Genomic DNA, 13968 nt, shown 5'->3' on the forward strand with positions numbered 1-13968 from the left:
AAGTTTTTAAATGTAAGCGGAATCAAACAAACTGTTAACATCTAACAGTAATACTATGTCTCTATCCATTTGGTATTTTTGACAGCGGCTGTCTTACTGAAAAAGGTTGGAGATTGAAATTCATCGTTGTTGCCCCGCCAAACATCGATTAAACCGATGTTCTGAAAACATTGATGAAACCGATATTTTGAAAAATCGATGTTAACATCAAAGTTTCTCTACCTCTAGACGCGAAACTAACCACGAAATGTTAGTCAAACGTCGAACTAACAGAAGAATAGAAGGTGAAAGATAATCCACCTCAATGTAAGTGGTCGTCGAACATGAATGAAAAAGATTAAACCGATGTTTTGAAAACATCGATGTTATCATCGAAGTTTCTCCACCTCTAGAGAAGAAGAAAGTAAAGACGGAGAAAGAGAGACAGAACAGAAAAATTTGCAAAGAGGTCGGTTCGCTGCTGTCCGGATTCCGGAAATTTTTTCAGCGATTCGCGTACGGAAAAAATTAGAGTACGTCCAAAACCCTATTGAAATCAGTGTTGTTTTGGTAATTGTAATTTTGGCGACATACTGGCAGACGTGTGCGTGAGTTTACGATGCTGTGAGCTTAAGTACGTGTGTGCCTGTGTGCGTGCTCCCACACAGACAGCCATAAGTATTAATTATAGTTAAATTTTACTTCATGGCGCAAGCGAAAAGATTGTAACTCGGAGAACGAGAAGCCGAATCAGAACAAAAGCAGGCGAAAAGCAAAGCCATCGCCATCGCATTCACAGCGGCGGAAATCTGACAAAAATTAGATACGAGGCGAAGTGCAAATTTAGAATTCTTATTACAAGTTCATGGGAAAGTGGCGAATATACGTGGAGCGTGATAAGTGAGCGTTTTTTGTGTGTTGAATGGCAAAACATCACGTTGACCGATGCACGGAAGAGAGCGTCCCCGTCCCGAAGTACGCATCGCAGAAACCCACCACGCTCGTTTGTTTTTTCGCTCTCTTCCCACTCCCACCTCTCTCTGGGCAGCAGTGGCGTAGCCCCAGGGCAGCGCCACACGTGGTGGGGAGCTGCTCTCCCTTGCACTGGGGCTGTTTCTTTGACGGCGCTCTCTTTCTTGCCCGCTCATTCCGAAAAAAACCGTGTGTGAGTGAGGTAGTCGCTGCTCCGCGTCGCGTGTCGCTTCGTCGTCAGTGTGTGGGTGTGTGTGCGTGCGCTGGCCGTTCAATTTGTGTGAAGTAATAAGCGTAATTAGTTTGCTGGCAAACTGCTTGAAAATCCACTAAACGTCTGACGCATCGTCTTTATCTCCGATTTTGTGATTTTGCAGTTGAACCTGGCCAATAGAGTCCCTCGAGTGGAACCGAAACGAGCAACAACAGCAACAAAATAGAGGCAGCGATGTCCACCGCCGTTGAAACGGTGTCGTCGCCTGCCAAGAGCAACAACGGCAACAACAATAGCAGCGGCGGCAACAACAGCGGCAACGGCAATCCCAGTCCAAATGCAAAAGGCGTGCAGCGGCGTCAACTGGTGAGTACGAGTACTGCTCGAAGCACCCCTACCCGTTCCCCTTGTGCCCTCCCCCTGCTTCACTATCAATAACCGATAAAGCCCCGACAATCTACTGTGTCACTTCCCTAAGGTGCATTTCCTGTAACAAAACGTCGTGTTGTACAAAAGCGAGGTTTAATATACAAAAAAATAAAAAACCTTTTAAAATATCAATTAAGAACAATGATAAGATCAGGCTTACCTTTAAAAGTTGTTTGTGGATTCATTTGGTGTGTTTAAGAACAAAATTACTTTAACTAAATTAATACCTCACAAATATAGTTTATTTGTCAAATTAAAAGCAGCTGTCAACTGCAACAAGATAATCGTATAATACATCTGAAAGCCACTCTTGCAAAAACGGAAGTTACTGGTCTCAAATAATGTGGGTGATGTGGTTCGCTATACTGAAATTCACCTGCAACCGTGATTGATAAGCACGCCGAGCCCTAATAAGTAGATGATCAGCAGAGTGCGAGCGAGAGATAGCAAATTGGTTGTGGAAGCGAACATAAAACTTATTAATCGGTGGAAATAAAATGCATGCTCACCCGAACGCCTAGCCCCGGCTCCGCCCCTCTTCCGCCTCTGCCACCTCCACATTTCGCCTCTTCCATTTTCCTTTGCGCCAGTTGAGCATTGGAGCTCAACTGGGGCCGCATGACCGAAAGCAATGAGCTTTATTTGCCATATTCGCTGTTTGTTATTCTCTTCTTCTCGCTATTATTGCCATTGTTGTTGTTTGCCTCGCATTTCGTTTTCAATTTGCCATCGGTGTTTTGTGGTGTTGTCGCTGCTGTTATTGTGTGTGCCTCTGTGAGGGTGCTGGTGGGTTTGTGTGTGGTGTGTTTCTGCTTCGGTTTCTATTCCATATCGTAGGTAACAGGGCATTGTTGCGTTGTTGTTGCCCAACATATTTACATACGGAGAATGGGCGGTACGGGGGAAGAGGGAGTAATGCTGACGTTGACACAGCAATGCACAGATAGAAAAAATGTATATCATAACATGTAATTTCGGATCAAAAACTTACCCTTTAGATATACATAAGTTATAGTATCATATAATATTGTATCATATTAAGATTCAAAAATATAAGAATCTGTTTGGGCAGCGGTGGAACTATTATTATTAACCTAGATTTAACATTAACTCATTTTTATGTATATAAGAATTCAAGCAGTGGTGGGATTTAAACCTGGACTTCTGTTTACCAGAGGCAGGTTTCCATTAAACTTGATTTATTAGTTATCCATATTTATTTTTCTGTGTAGAAAAGATAGGCGTGGGTAGCTGGTAGGGAGTTTTGCTTCTAGGGGGTACACCTCACTGATTTTATATCGTTGGCCAACTCGCAAAGTTCACGTTCACAGTTGCCTCGGCCTGCGCATTTGATTAGCACCAAAATTGTATCAGCAGCTGCTGGTGCTCGTCGCTTCGCTGTGAACGGTGACGAAGAATTCCCGCCCGGCACTTGTCGCCGGAATTCGTTTGCTACACGCACTTTTACGATTTTATTGTCGGGTATATGCACTTAATTTAAGCAACTCGTGTTTATAAACAGTAGGATATACCTATGTAATTTGCCTCAGTTCTTAATCAGCCTCGGAATTTCAACCGTCAGGAAGTATACACTAAAGAACATTTTAGACGGCAATCTAAAGCTCTAATAGCAAACACTAAGTTCAGAACTTGTCATTTATTGCCTTTTATTCATTAAGTGTACATTTAACCCTTTTCAGACCTTGACCTTCTTCAAAATAGCTTACAAATTACTGAAGATCGATTTAATTGATGCTCATGCCAGTTTATAGTCTTAGATAATAGAACAGATATCCTAGCTAAATACCAACTTACTTATTCTCTGATGCCATAGTTAAGTAACTAAATTCCAGGTCAGGGTATCCAAACAGTCGTCAATGTATGTATACAAATTCCCACAGACTGTCTATCTTTGCATATTGAAGTGGATCGCAGGCGGAGAAGAGCGAACGCCCATTAAAAATGTATGGATTGGTGGGGATAAAGTGGAAAGCTCTCATTACGGTGACTAACGCGAGTAAAGAAAGAAGAAGGGAGCGAGCGGAAAGAAGAGCACAGCAACCACATGGCAGATAAGGGTACGCAATTAGCACCTTAAATAGAATACATTAGGGCGCCCAGGTGGCCATCTGGAGGGTGGGGAAAAACAAGTGGGATGTCGGGGGGCGAAGGTGAGCCCACCACAACAAGAATACGAAACCACTTGACTGGATTCGGATTTTGGTTTTCTGTCTTACACGCAACTTTTTATGTGGTTACGACTTTCGTTGTTGTTGTTACTGCTTCACTGAAAGAAATCTATTGATATCGATATCGGCCAGATAGCGTTTAAGATTTATTTGGTAGAAAAATACTAAATATTCATAAAGTTGAAAAACGTTTGTCCATTTATTGGCCTCCGGTGGGATTTGAGCTCGGATGCTTTACGCTCTAGTCTATCATGTTATGTCGTCTTACGTGATCCCTTTAAAAATTAATTTAGACATGACACTATTCAGAAATCAAAATGTTATAAAGCATGCAAGTATTGACCTTCTGTTTTTTCTCTCTGTGTGGTCACGGTTGTCTTTGTTGTTGTTTCCTCTTCTACCTGCCGATTGTTAATCGGCCAGACACCAAAACAAGCTTTTCAGCCAAGAAAAAACAAACAGTAAACACAGCCGCGCAGCAGCAACAGCGTGGCCACAATGAAAAGTCACTAAAAATCGTTTAGAACATGCCAAACAAGTTTCAACATTTCTGTGGGGCAAGCCGCTTAAAAAGGATATGCCTCACACAGATACAAACAAGTACAAATACAAACGAGGGCAGGCGGCGCATCATGTATATAGATTTTTCGTTGCAAGCACGCCGCTACCGCCCCATCTCCCCCTCCCCTTCCTTTTACCACCCCACTTGCAGCGGCCAAAATAAACTCGTGGCAGGAGGCATGGCAATTCATTTCGTATATAGTATTTGTTGTTACTTCACCTCATTGCTCCTTGGAGCAACAGTCTCTCACCTCATCTCATCGCCATCTCTGAATCTCAATCTCGCAGATTTTCCTCTCTGCCGGCAATGCACCACCATCGTGCAAAAAAAAAATAAGTCTGCATGCAAAGTGCATGCGCACTGAAGGGAGATAGCGATAGCAAATGGAGAGAGGAGGAGGAACAGGTCGTGGTGGACAACTCGAGTCCCGTAGCCCTTTGCCAACCAGTGTTGCCATTCCTTAGCGGGGAGATTAAAAAAGTTTTTATTTGGTAAGGAATCATCTAATTTACTTTGAGTAGGTAAGGCTTCTATTAATTTGACTTACCACCAAAAAATCCTTGCGGTTTTTTCAAATTAAAGTATCTTTTACAAATGGATTGAAGCAGGCAAACCTGAGGAAATTTAACATTTATACGATGTTTAAAAAACCTACTAAAGCATACTATTTAAAAGTCTTAGTTCTTGGCGTGTGTCATTTTCAAACTCTTACCGGTATCCAACTTTTAAAAAGGCAAGATTGAATGGGTTCATATAGCTGAAACATTAAAACTGTTGCCGAGCGATAATTGCCTCGCAAAAACTGCCGGAAAACATCAGAAATTCGAATAGACTGTGGAAAGCGGAAAGCATTTTGGCTTAAACTCATCAACGGCTGTCTGAAATGTGGAAAATATGAAAGCATTTCGATCCCTAGATGATTATATTTTTTTTGGGAATATTTTTCTGGTAATATATCAAGTGTCTAAATATTTTTCTGTTGTTATTTCGACTTTTTCATGTTAATCGAACCCACAAGCAACGTGATTAAAATCTTGTCAAGTAAAAAAAAGTGAGCTTAGCATGTTGCTTAAATAGATTTTTGTCCGCTTTTGGCTCTCCTCTTATCTTTCTCAGTAGGGTGCACTCTCAAATTAGGTCTCCCGTGTTATCCGACAGAGCATCCAGACCCCTAAACATTGTTCAAACAGGTGGCTTTCTTCGGACTAGCTCAAATGTATTTATGTTTTTAAATCTTTGCCATTTTTTTAATTGATCAAATAAAATTCATTACTCAAAAAAAGGTACGATAGTTTTGAGAGATTTGACATCCCTACCGGCGAGCAAATGAAAACGAAATTACATAGACGAGAGAATCCTCCAAGTGAAGAGAGAAAGTGAAGGCGAGGGTCAATGGGAGAGTAATTGAGTAGTTCCGGAGAGCCCATCACTGTGGTGAAGAGAGAGCAAGTGAATCATTTTGTTGGCGTCAGCAGAGTCTTCGGGAGCGCCCTCCGTTCAGGCGGTGTATTTTTAGGCATTTATCACTCTTCTCTCTCTCTCTGAACGCTTTTTGGATGGCACTGGCACTCTATTGAACTCTATTCTCTCTTTTTGCAGCGGGAGAGGAAGCAGCGCAAGCTCTACCTGGAGGAATGGTCACTGGGCGACGAGGATGGCGAGGGGACGAGGGGCTTCAGCGTCGCCGAGAAGCTCGAATCTTCGAAGTTCGCGCAGGCGGGAATGGTGCGCGAGATGCGCGGATGCGATCTCACCGTCGCGTAAGTATCTCAAACTTTTGCAGTATTTATCGCTTGCTAATCACCGGTGATTATCTGTGTGATACTTGACGGAAATGCTGGTTTAGTTTATTTTACATTATTTTATGACCTACATTAAATGGCGGATATGCTAAAATAAATATAGCTTTAAATTTTATTAATCATTTTCACTATTCTATTGGCTATAAATAGATAACTAATCAATTTGGTTAAATAAATAAGACTGGTTAAATGAAGTTTATTTCCTACTTAGTTTTAATATTTTTTGCTTTGATTTTTGTACCAATATAAATCTTGTATTTCCATATTTATTAAAAATTTTGATTTTAAATCATGCAACTTAATATGCATTGTTTTTAATATTGTGAATTTTTATTTAGTTTTAATCTAAAATAGGCAATGGTGTATTTAAATGTAGATCATAAAGATAATCTTTTTTCTTTATCCCTGGTTCTTTCGCAGATTTCTACAGCAGCACGGCTTCAATATCCCGCTTTTGTTCCGGGACAAAGCGGGATTGGGTCTACGGATGCCCGATCCTCAGGAGTTCACCGTGAACGATGTGCGACTGTGCGTGGGATCGAGGAGACTGCTCGACGTCATGGACGTGAACACACAGAAGAACCTGCAGATGACAATGAAGGAGTGGCAGCAGTACTACGACAGTCCGCAAAAGGACCGCCTGCTCAATGTGATCTCGCTGGAGTTCTCGCACACCCGCCTGGACAGGTTCATCCAGAGTCCGGAGATCGTGCGTCAGATCGATTGGGTGGACGTGGTGTGGCCCAAGCAGCTGAAGGACGCCCAGCGGGAGGGCACCAACCTGCTGGGCGGCATGATGTACCCAAAGGTGCAGAAGTACTGCCTGATGTCGGTGAAAAACTGCTACACCGATTTCCACATTGACTTTGGCGGCACATCCGTCTGGTACCATATTCTGCGGGGAAGCAAAGTTTTCTGGCTCATTCCACCCACGGATCGTAATCTTCAGTTGTACGAAAAGTGGGTTCTGTCGGGCAAACAGGCGGATGTGTTCTTCGGCGATACCGTAGAGAAGTGTGCCAGAGTGTATTTGACGGCAGGCAACACCTTCTTCATACCCACTGGATGGATTCACGCTGTCTATACGCCCACTCAATCGCTCGTGTTTGGCGGGAATTTCCTCCACTCCTTCGGCATTGTTAAGCAACTGAAGACAGCCAGTGTGGAAGACAGTACGAAGGTGCCGCAGAAGTTTCGCTACCCCTTCTTCACGGAGATGCTGTGGTATGTCCTCGCTCGGTATGTTCACACGCTGCTGGGACACTCCCACCTGGAGGGTGAAGCCTCGTTGAGCGAGGATGAAATGGCTGCCCGTCCTCACACCCACCTTACGCACCACGAGCTCTTTGGACTCAAGGAGATCGTGATGTATTTGTACGATCTTCCGCCGCAAAAGAAGAATGTTCCCAGTTTGGTTCTCGATCCTGTGGCCCTGATCAAAGATGTGCGATCGCTGGTGGAGCGGCACTGCAAGGATCAGCAAGATCTCGCTATCACAGGCGTCTCTGTGTTAAAGTCACCACCTGGTTCGCAGCCACCTTTTCTCCTTTACGATCGCACACGGGTGAAGCAAGAGATAAAGCAGGAAATTGTGCGCAAAAATGCGGAGGTCATTCGGGAGCAGCAGCAGTTGGAGGCGGGAAGGGCTAGGGATGCCGAATCGGATACATCTCAGTCCACTGGAGTGGGATCTGCAATGGGCATAGGCGCTGGCATCGAGTACAGCAATGGAGTGATGAAAAAGGAGCAGTTGGAGAACGGTACCGGAGTATCGCAGCCAGGTGCGTTATTCTGAGTAATATTGTTTCAGAGTAATATTGCAATGTTCTACAATTTACAGAGGCCACCTTTGTCCTGCCCACCGATACGCTCAAGTACCGCCCACCCAAGAAGATGCATTTGGCCACCGCGTTGGTTGCAGCGGCCGCAAGCAGCAGCAGTGGGGGATTAGGAGGGTCAGTAGCAGGAGGATCTGTTACCATGGGAAGCAGCCACAGTCACAGTCCCACTAATGGTGGAGTAGGAGTGGGGCCTGGCACAGGAGCTATTAGTGTGATTGCCACCAGCTCCAGCTACAGTGAAGGAGGAGTAGTGACCAGCATGGACAATTGCCCATCTCCCGGGGATGGGGGTGCCAAATTGTCGCCAAATCTGACAGGCACTGGACAACCACGACGTCGCAGGACGCGCTGCAAGAACTGTGCCGCCTGTCAGCGCTCCGACTGCGGCACTTGCCCCTTTTGCATGGACATGGTCAAGTTCGGAGGACCAGGAAGGGCTAAGCAGACGTGCATGATGCGACAGTGTCTGTCGCCCATGCTGCCAGTGACGGCGCAGTGCGTCTACTGTCACCTGGACGGCTGGCGGCAGACTCCAGTCTCTCCTCAGACCAAGCAACTGGCCTCCGCGGATGGGCCCTCGGCGCTGATGGAGTGCTCCGTATGCTACGAGATCGCCCACCCGGATTGTGCCCTCTCCCAGCTGGATGGCACAGAGGACGCGGCGGACGCCAAGGGCATCGTAAATGAGGATCTGCCCAACAGTTGGGAGTGCCCCAGCTGCTGTCGCTCTGGCAAGAACTACGATTACAAGGTGAGCATTGGCTATTGTGCACTTAAATACATACAGTTGCATTCAAAATAATAGTAGTACTAATTTTCTTTTGATTTTTTTAATGGGGACATAAGAATACAAAAAACAACTTAAAATGGTTTTAGATTTTCAACAAACATTAAAATTAAAATTCACTTTTCAATATGTTCAATATGTAGTAAAGGTTTTATAAGAATTTCAGAAAACGACCATAAATCCTTGTTCTTTCGAATAAAAACCGTTTTTATTTAAGCTATAAAACTACTTATGTTTTGATCGCATCTGTAAATACGCTTGCCCATAGTTAGTGCTTAAACCACAAAGCCATTGGTTATCTGCAAGAATATTAAAAATTGTTTTGTTTTTAAATAGCAACTAACTTAAGCTTATTATCTCCGCAGCCTCGTCACTTTCGAGCCCGTCAGAAGTCCTCCGAGGTGCGACGCGTTTCTGTTTCTCATGGTCCTGGTGGCGGACCGGAAGGACATGCCGAAGGAGGAGCTCCATTGCTGCCGCCCCCCGTAGGCCAGTACAATGACTTTGTCTTCACGAGTGAGTCTGAGATGGAGGCGGGAGCAAACAGCCTCGGCCATGTGACACATTGGAAGCACGGGATGAAGCGCCACCACCAGCTGGAGGTCAAAACGGAGCGGAACAACAGCTGCGACACCCCATCGCCCGGAATCTCACCCAACGCGGGCGAGTCCAAAGTGGGGAAACGGCGCAAGAGCGACGATGGAACCAGCGTTTGCAGCAGCATGCATGAGAGTAACGATGCCCCATGTGGTTCCTCGGCGGAAGGAGCTGGTGGGGCAGGGAACACCAATTTGTCCACCAGCCAATGGGGCGGGAGTGGTGGCGGAGGAGGAGGAGGCTCCCGCAAAAAGAACTCGATCAGATCGCAGCTGGCCCAGCAAATGCTGAACTCTTCGACGCGAGTGCTCAAGAAACCTCAGTACGTGGTGCGTCCGGCCAGTGGAACCGGCTCCTCTTCGTCCAGTGGCAATGGAGGCAGTGCGTCGGCCACCAATGGACTTAGCAACGGAAGCAACCAAAGCGGAGCCAACTGCAGTGGTGGCGGTGGGAATGGCGAGCGAGGAACCAATAACGGAGGATTAAGCGGCTCGAATGGCTTGGGCAATCAGCACCACAGTTCCGGTCAGAATCTGGCCTTGGATCCCACCGTGCTGAAGATCATCTTTCGCTACCTGCCGCAGGATACGCTCGTGACCTGCTGCTCGGTGTGCAAGGTGTGGTCCAATGCTGCCGTTGATCCCGATTTGTGGAAGAAAATGAATTGTTCGGAGCACAAGATGTCGGCGTCGCTTTTGACAGCGATTGTTCGCCGGCAGCCGGAGCACCTGATCCTCGACTGGACACAGATTGCCAAACGGCAGCTGGCGTGGCTGGTGGCCCGCCTGCCGGCGCTCAAGAATCTTTCGCTGCAGAACTGCCCCATCCAGGCAGTGCTGGCGCTGCACACCTGCCTCTGTCCGCCGCTCCAAACGCTGGATTTAAGCTTTGTGAGGGGCTTGAATGATGCTGCCGTGAGGGACATTCTTTCGCCGCCCAAGGACTCGCGACCTGGCTTGAGCGACTCGAAGACGCGGCTCAGGGATCTCAAAGTTCTAAAGCTGGCCGGTACGGACATCTCGGATGTGGCCGTGCGCTATATCACCCAGTCGTTGCCGTACTTGCGGCACCTGGATCTCTCCTCCTGCCAGCGGATTACGGATGCGGGCGTGGCGCAAATAGGCACCTCCACCACAGCCATTGCCCGCCTCACGGAGCTAAATCTGAGCGCCTGTCGGCTTGTCTCCGAGAATGCTTTGGAGCACCTTGCCAAGTGCGACGGCCTGATCTGGCTGGATCTGCGTCATGTGCCCCAAGTAAGCACCCAGTCGGTGATCCGCTTTGCGAGCAACTCCAAGCACGATCTGTGCGTCAGAGACATCAAGCTGGTGGAGCGGCGGCGAAGGAACTCGACGACGACGGTGGCCAGAAGCTGGCACAATGACTGAGCAACTGGCGGGAGCAGCTGGAGGAGGCCCCTTAAATCTTAATCATATGTCCCGATCCTCATACCATAAATCACTAATCTAATCCTTCGCCGGAATGCAAGCCAAAGAAAGTCGTCGGGCCCATTGCATTGCGTTTGGTAAAGTGTTTTATCTTAGGGCTTTCTGCTTGTCCGTTTTTCCAAGTGATCTGGGCTATCTGAAGGTCACTGATGAGGATGTTTGGCGGCATCCGAAATATGCACACATTCTCGAACTCGCTATCTGACCAGCCCAATCCTGTGTCCAGTAGTTTCTAATGAACTTGGCAATTTATAATTGCTCAAACTGTGGATTTCTGTTTGTACCTTTTGTGGTATTACTCCATTTTATTTAATAGAACTTCTGGAGGTTTAAGAATCTCAAATATTTCACTTTTCGGAAGAGCACTTCTTCATGGTTTCACTATTTCTAAGATAATTAAAACTAGGCTGATGAAATCTTTAAAACGGGTTAATATGCAATATTTTGAGAGACGTTTAATATTTTTCTGACATTGGTTTTCCCCTTTCTCAAACCATTTCCGGGCAGTGTAAAGGGCAGAACTTCGGTTTTTCCGAAGATAGATGGCAGCCATCCCCCCTACGAATCCTCGTTTATACAGGTCTACTCCACCCTCAAACTCGGACTTAGCGTAGTGATTAAGATTAGCATTCCCGCGATGGTAATAACATTTAATCAGTGTCATATATTTAAGTATGCAGGAAGAGTTAGAAGTTAGAGAGCAGCACCTGGTGCACCGATCCAGCTTAAGTAGATCCAGCTCGTCGCACAGCAACTATGAATCACATGCAGTGCGCATCGGGACTGTAAGAGCAATGCAACCGAATAAAGAAACCGATTTTATTTGATCGTCGAACACCCACCCTTAAAACTTCCCAAAATTTGGCCTTACTCGATATGCAATTAAATGCGAGTTCTTACAGTTCTGAATGCCACTGTACCAGCGCTATTGCCGCAAATATAGTCGATAAGTCAACCTGCCAAGCTCCCATAAAACCTTCCCCATTTTACCCCCACTCCAGTAGCAGTTAAAATAGTGATAACGTTGCTAAAATATATAATTGAGAGTATGTAAGAGTAACACAAGTATGCGCATACTTATGTATATTTAATGTTTTACAGAATTACATTACAAATATAGAATAATGTTTCAAGAATTTCTAGTACTTGGAGGTTTTGTATTCGGGTTCATCGCCACCACCACCGCCACCTCCACCATCCTTGGGAAGTTTTCGTTTTTGAATGATTGTCTGGAAGGATAAATGTTAAAAAGATACTTTAAAATACTTTTATCAGAAGAATATGATGTTTTGTACACAAACCTGGATCTTCTGCCACTCCCTATCCAGCTCGGCCTTTTCGTTCTTCTCCGTTTTATTTTTGCGCGTCTTTCGGCCATCCTGCATCTTGACACCGTACTGGAAGGCGGCCTTGGGCAGCGCCTCCTTGGTGCTCATGTAGTCCGAGTACTCCTCCTGCGTGTCAAAGTCCCAGCGCCCAATGGGTCCCTTCTTATTGCCCAGATCCATCTTGGTGTAGTCCACCTCATCGTCCGAGTCATCGATAGCGTCGTTCATTTCCTCCAGACCCGGATAGCACTCGGCATAGCCCTCGGGCTCAGCGAACCGGGAGGCCATTGCCTTGGATATCTTGGGCGGTGGGGGAATGCTGGAGATCAGCGGCTCCTCAGCCGCCTCGGGCGGAGCATCGCCAAAGTAGGAGGCTGCTGCTTTTCCGGGCTCTGGCCTACTGCGATCCCCACGCGATGCAGTGGGTTGGTAGTCGCCCACATCGTCGTAAATGTTGTCGCCCAATGGAGCGGGTTTGCCTTCCTTATTGTTAGCTGACGATGAAGAGGAGGAGGTGGCGTGTCGGCTATTGCCACCACCGCTAGAGGACGATCCCCGTAGGTTCTCCACTTCTTTTTCATAGAACAGCGGCTTGTCCTTATCTCGCTTCTTGTTCTTCTTGGTGCGACCACCAGCACGCAGATAACTAAGGATCTGTGACAGCTTGTTGATCACAATGTCATTGGTGGTCAGAGTGGCCACATCCTCTCGTGCCACAGGCACCTCAAACTTGGAGCGCTTCAGAGTGGTGGGAATATCCGACTCGCCCAGCTCATCGTCCAGATCGATGACATAGGCCATCCGTCCGGGAGCAAAGAGTTCATTGCGAGGAACTTCTTTGGATCGCCGTGCCTGCACCAGGTTGTAAATGTTGCGGGCCAGCGCACCGTTGATGGCATTGATGTCCTCCGATTCCCGGCGCTCTGCTTCCAGTTGCTCAGCGGCGGCAGCCGCTTCGGCCAGCTTTTCTCTGGCCACGGCGGCGGCTATCTCCTCCTCCTCGGCCTCCTTGGAGTGCAGCTCGGAGCGCACTTTTTGCAGCAGGGCATAATCCAGACCCTTTACCAAATGCGTGTGCTGAATGTCACCGCCCAAGAACTTGGATTCCTGGATGATCCGCCTTCTACGCTCCTGTGCATCGATTCCGGACTTCATATCCGGGGCTACGGCTCGGTAAGCATTGGTGCTGCTGCCGTGTCCCGGTGTGCTCACGTTCACGTAATCCGGATTGGCGCCATCCCGCCGCTCTCGTGCTCGGTCCCTGTACTTTTCCGAAAGCTCCAGCAGCTTCACATCCTCCTGCTTCTTGAGTGCCGCATAGAAGTTCTTTTTTTTGCGCCGCAGATCATTCCGTTCGCTGCTGCTCTGGCCCTTTTTTTTCTCGCCACTGGATCCGGTGGAGTTGGGGGCGGCTGCGGAGGGCGTGGCAAAGGTAGCCGTGGCCAGGGATCCTCCGCCGGAAGTGCTGCTTGTCCCAGAGCCTGGGGGCGGCGCCCGGGGCGTGGCCAGCAGCTTGCGGAAGTCATCGTTGGTCAGTCGCACCGAGGGCGGTGCTTCCAAGTGGGCATCCGACATGGCGAATGCGGTTTTCCAGGAAAATTCCCAAAGGAAAATCTATATTTACAAACTGTGCTTCTTCTTGGTTTTCCTCGACAGGGTTGTCAGCCTGGTGGTGTTGTTATCGATTGCTATCTTCAGCTGGGGTCGATAACATCTTGTCAGTGATGAAAGCTTAGCCACTTTTCCGTTGAAAACTGAATAGCTTAAAATTAAAGAAACAAACAAATATTCAAATATTTATATATTCAAATTATACACCA

At 47.0% G+C, this 13968-nt stretch overlaps 2 protein-coding genes across 8 annotated transcripts; one reads left to right on the top strand and one right to left on the bottom strand.

Annotated features, from left to right (window-relative positions):
• Positions 1 to 239: 239 nt before the first annotated feature.
• Positions 240 to 11956, top strand: LOC128252829 (jmjC domain-containing histone demethylation protein 1). Of its 7 annotated transcripts, none has more exons than XM_052980932.1 (6): positions 240 to 306; positions 1329 to 1531; positions 5945 to 6105; positions 6568 to 7928; positions 7988 to 8739; positions 9141 to 11956. In XM_052980932.1, the coding sequence occupies exons 2-6, from the start codon at positions 1400 to 1402 to the stop codon at positions 10758 to 10760; spliced, it is 4026 nt and encodes a 1341-aa protein (XP_052836892.1). In that variant the 5' UTR covers positions 240 to 306; positions 1329 to 1399; the 3' UTR covers positions 10761 to 11956. The 7 variants fall into 7 exon arrangements, with proteins under 7 accessions (XP_052836892.1, XP_052836887.1, XP_052836893.1 ...); XM_052980927.1 differs by lacking the exon at positions 240 to 306 and adding an exon at positions 384 to 512; XM_052980933.1 differs by lacking the exon at positions 240 to 306 and adding an exon at positions 430 to 448.
• On the bottom strand, positions 11840 to 13878 carry LOC128252830 (protein Red). The gene is made up of 2 exons (XM_052980935.1): positions 12122 to 13878; positions 11840 to 12049 (listed from the first exon to the last, which is right to left on the bottom strand). Exons 1-2 carry the CDS (start codon positions 13721 to 13723, stop codon positions 11960 to 11962), a joined length of 1692 nt encoding a protein of 563 aa, XP_052836895.1. The 5' UTR covers positions 13724 to 13878; the 3' UTR covers positions 11840 to 11959.
• Between the last annotated feature and the right edge of the window lie 90 nt (positions 13879 to 13968).

This window comes from Drosophila gunungcola, chromosome 3R, assembly GCF_025200985.1.
Source record: "Drosophila gunungcola strain Sukarami chromosome 3R, Dgunungcola_SK_2, whole genome shotgun sequence".
Lineage (NCBI taxonomy): Eukaryota > Metazoa > Arthropoda > Insecta > Diptera > Drosophilidae > Drosophila > Drosophila gunungcola.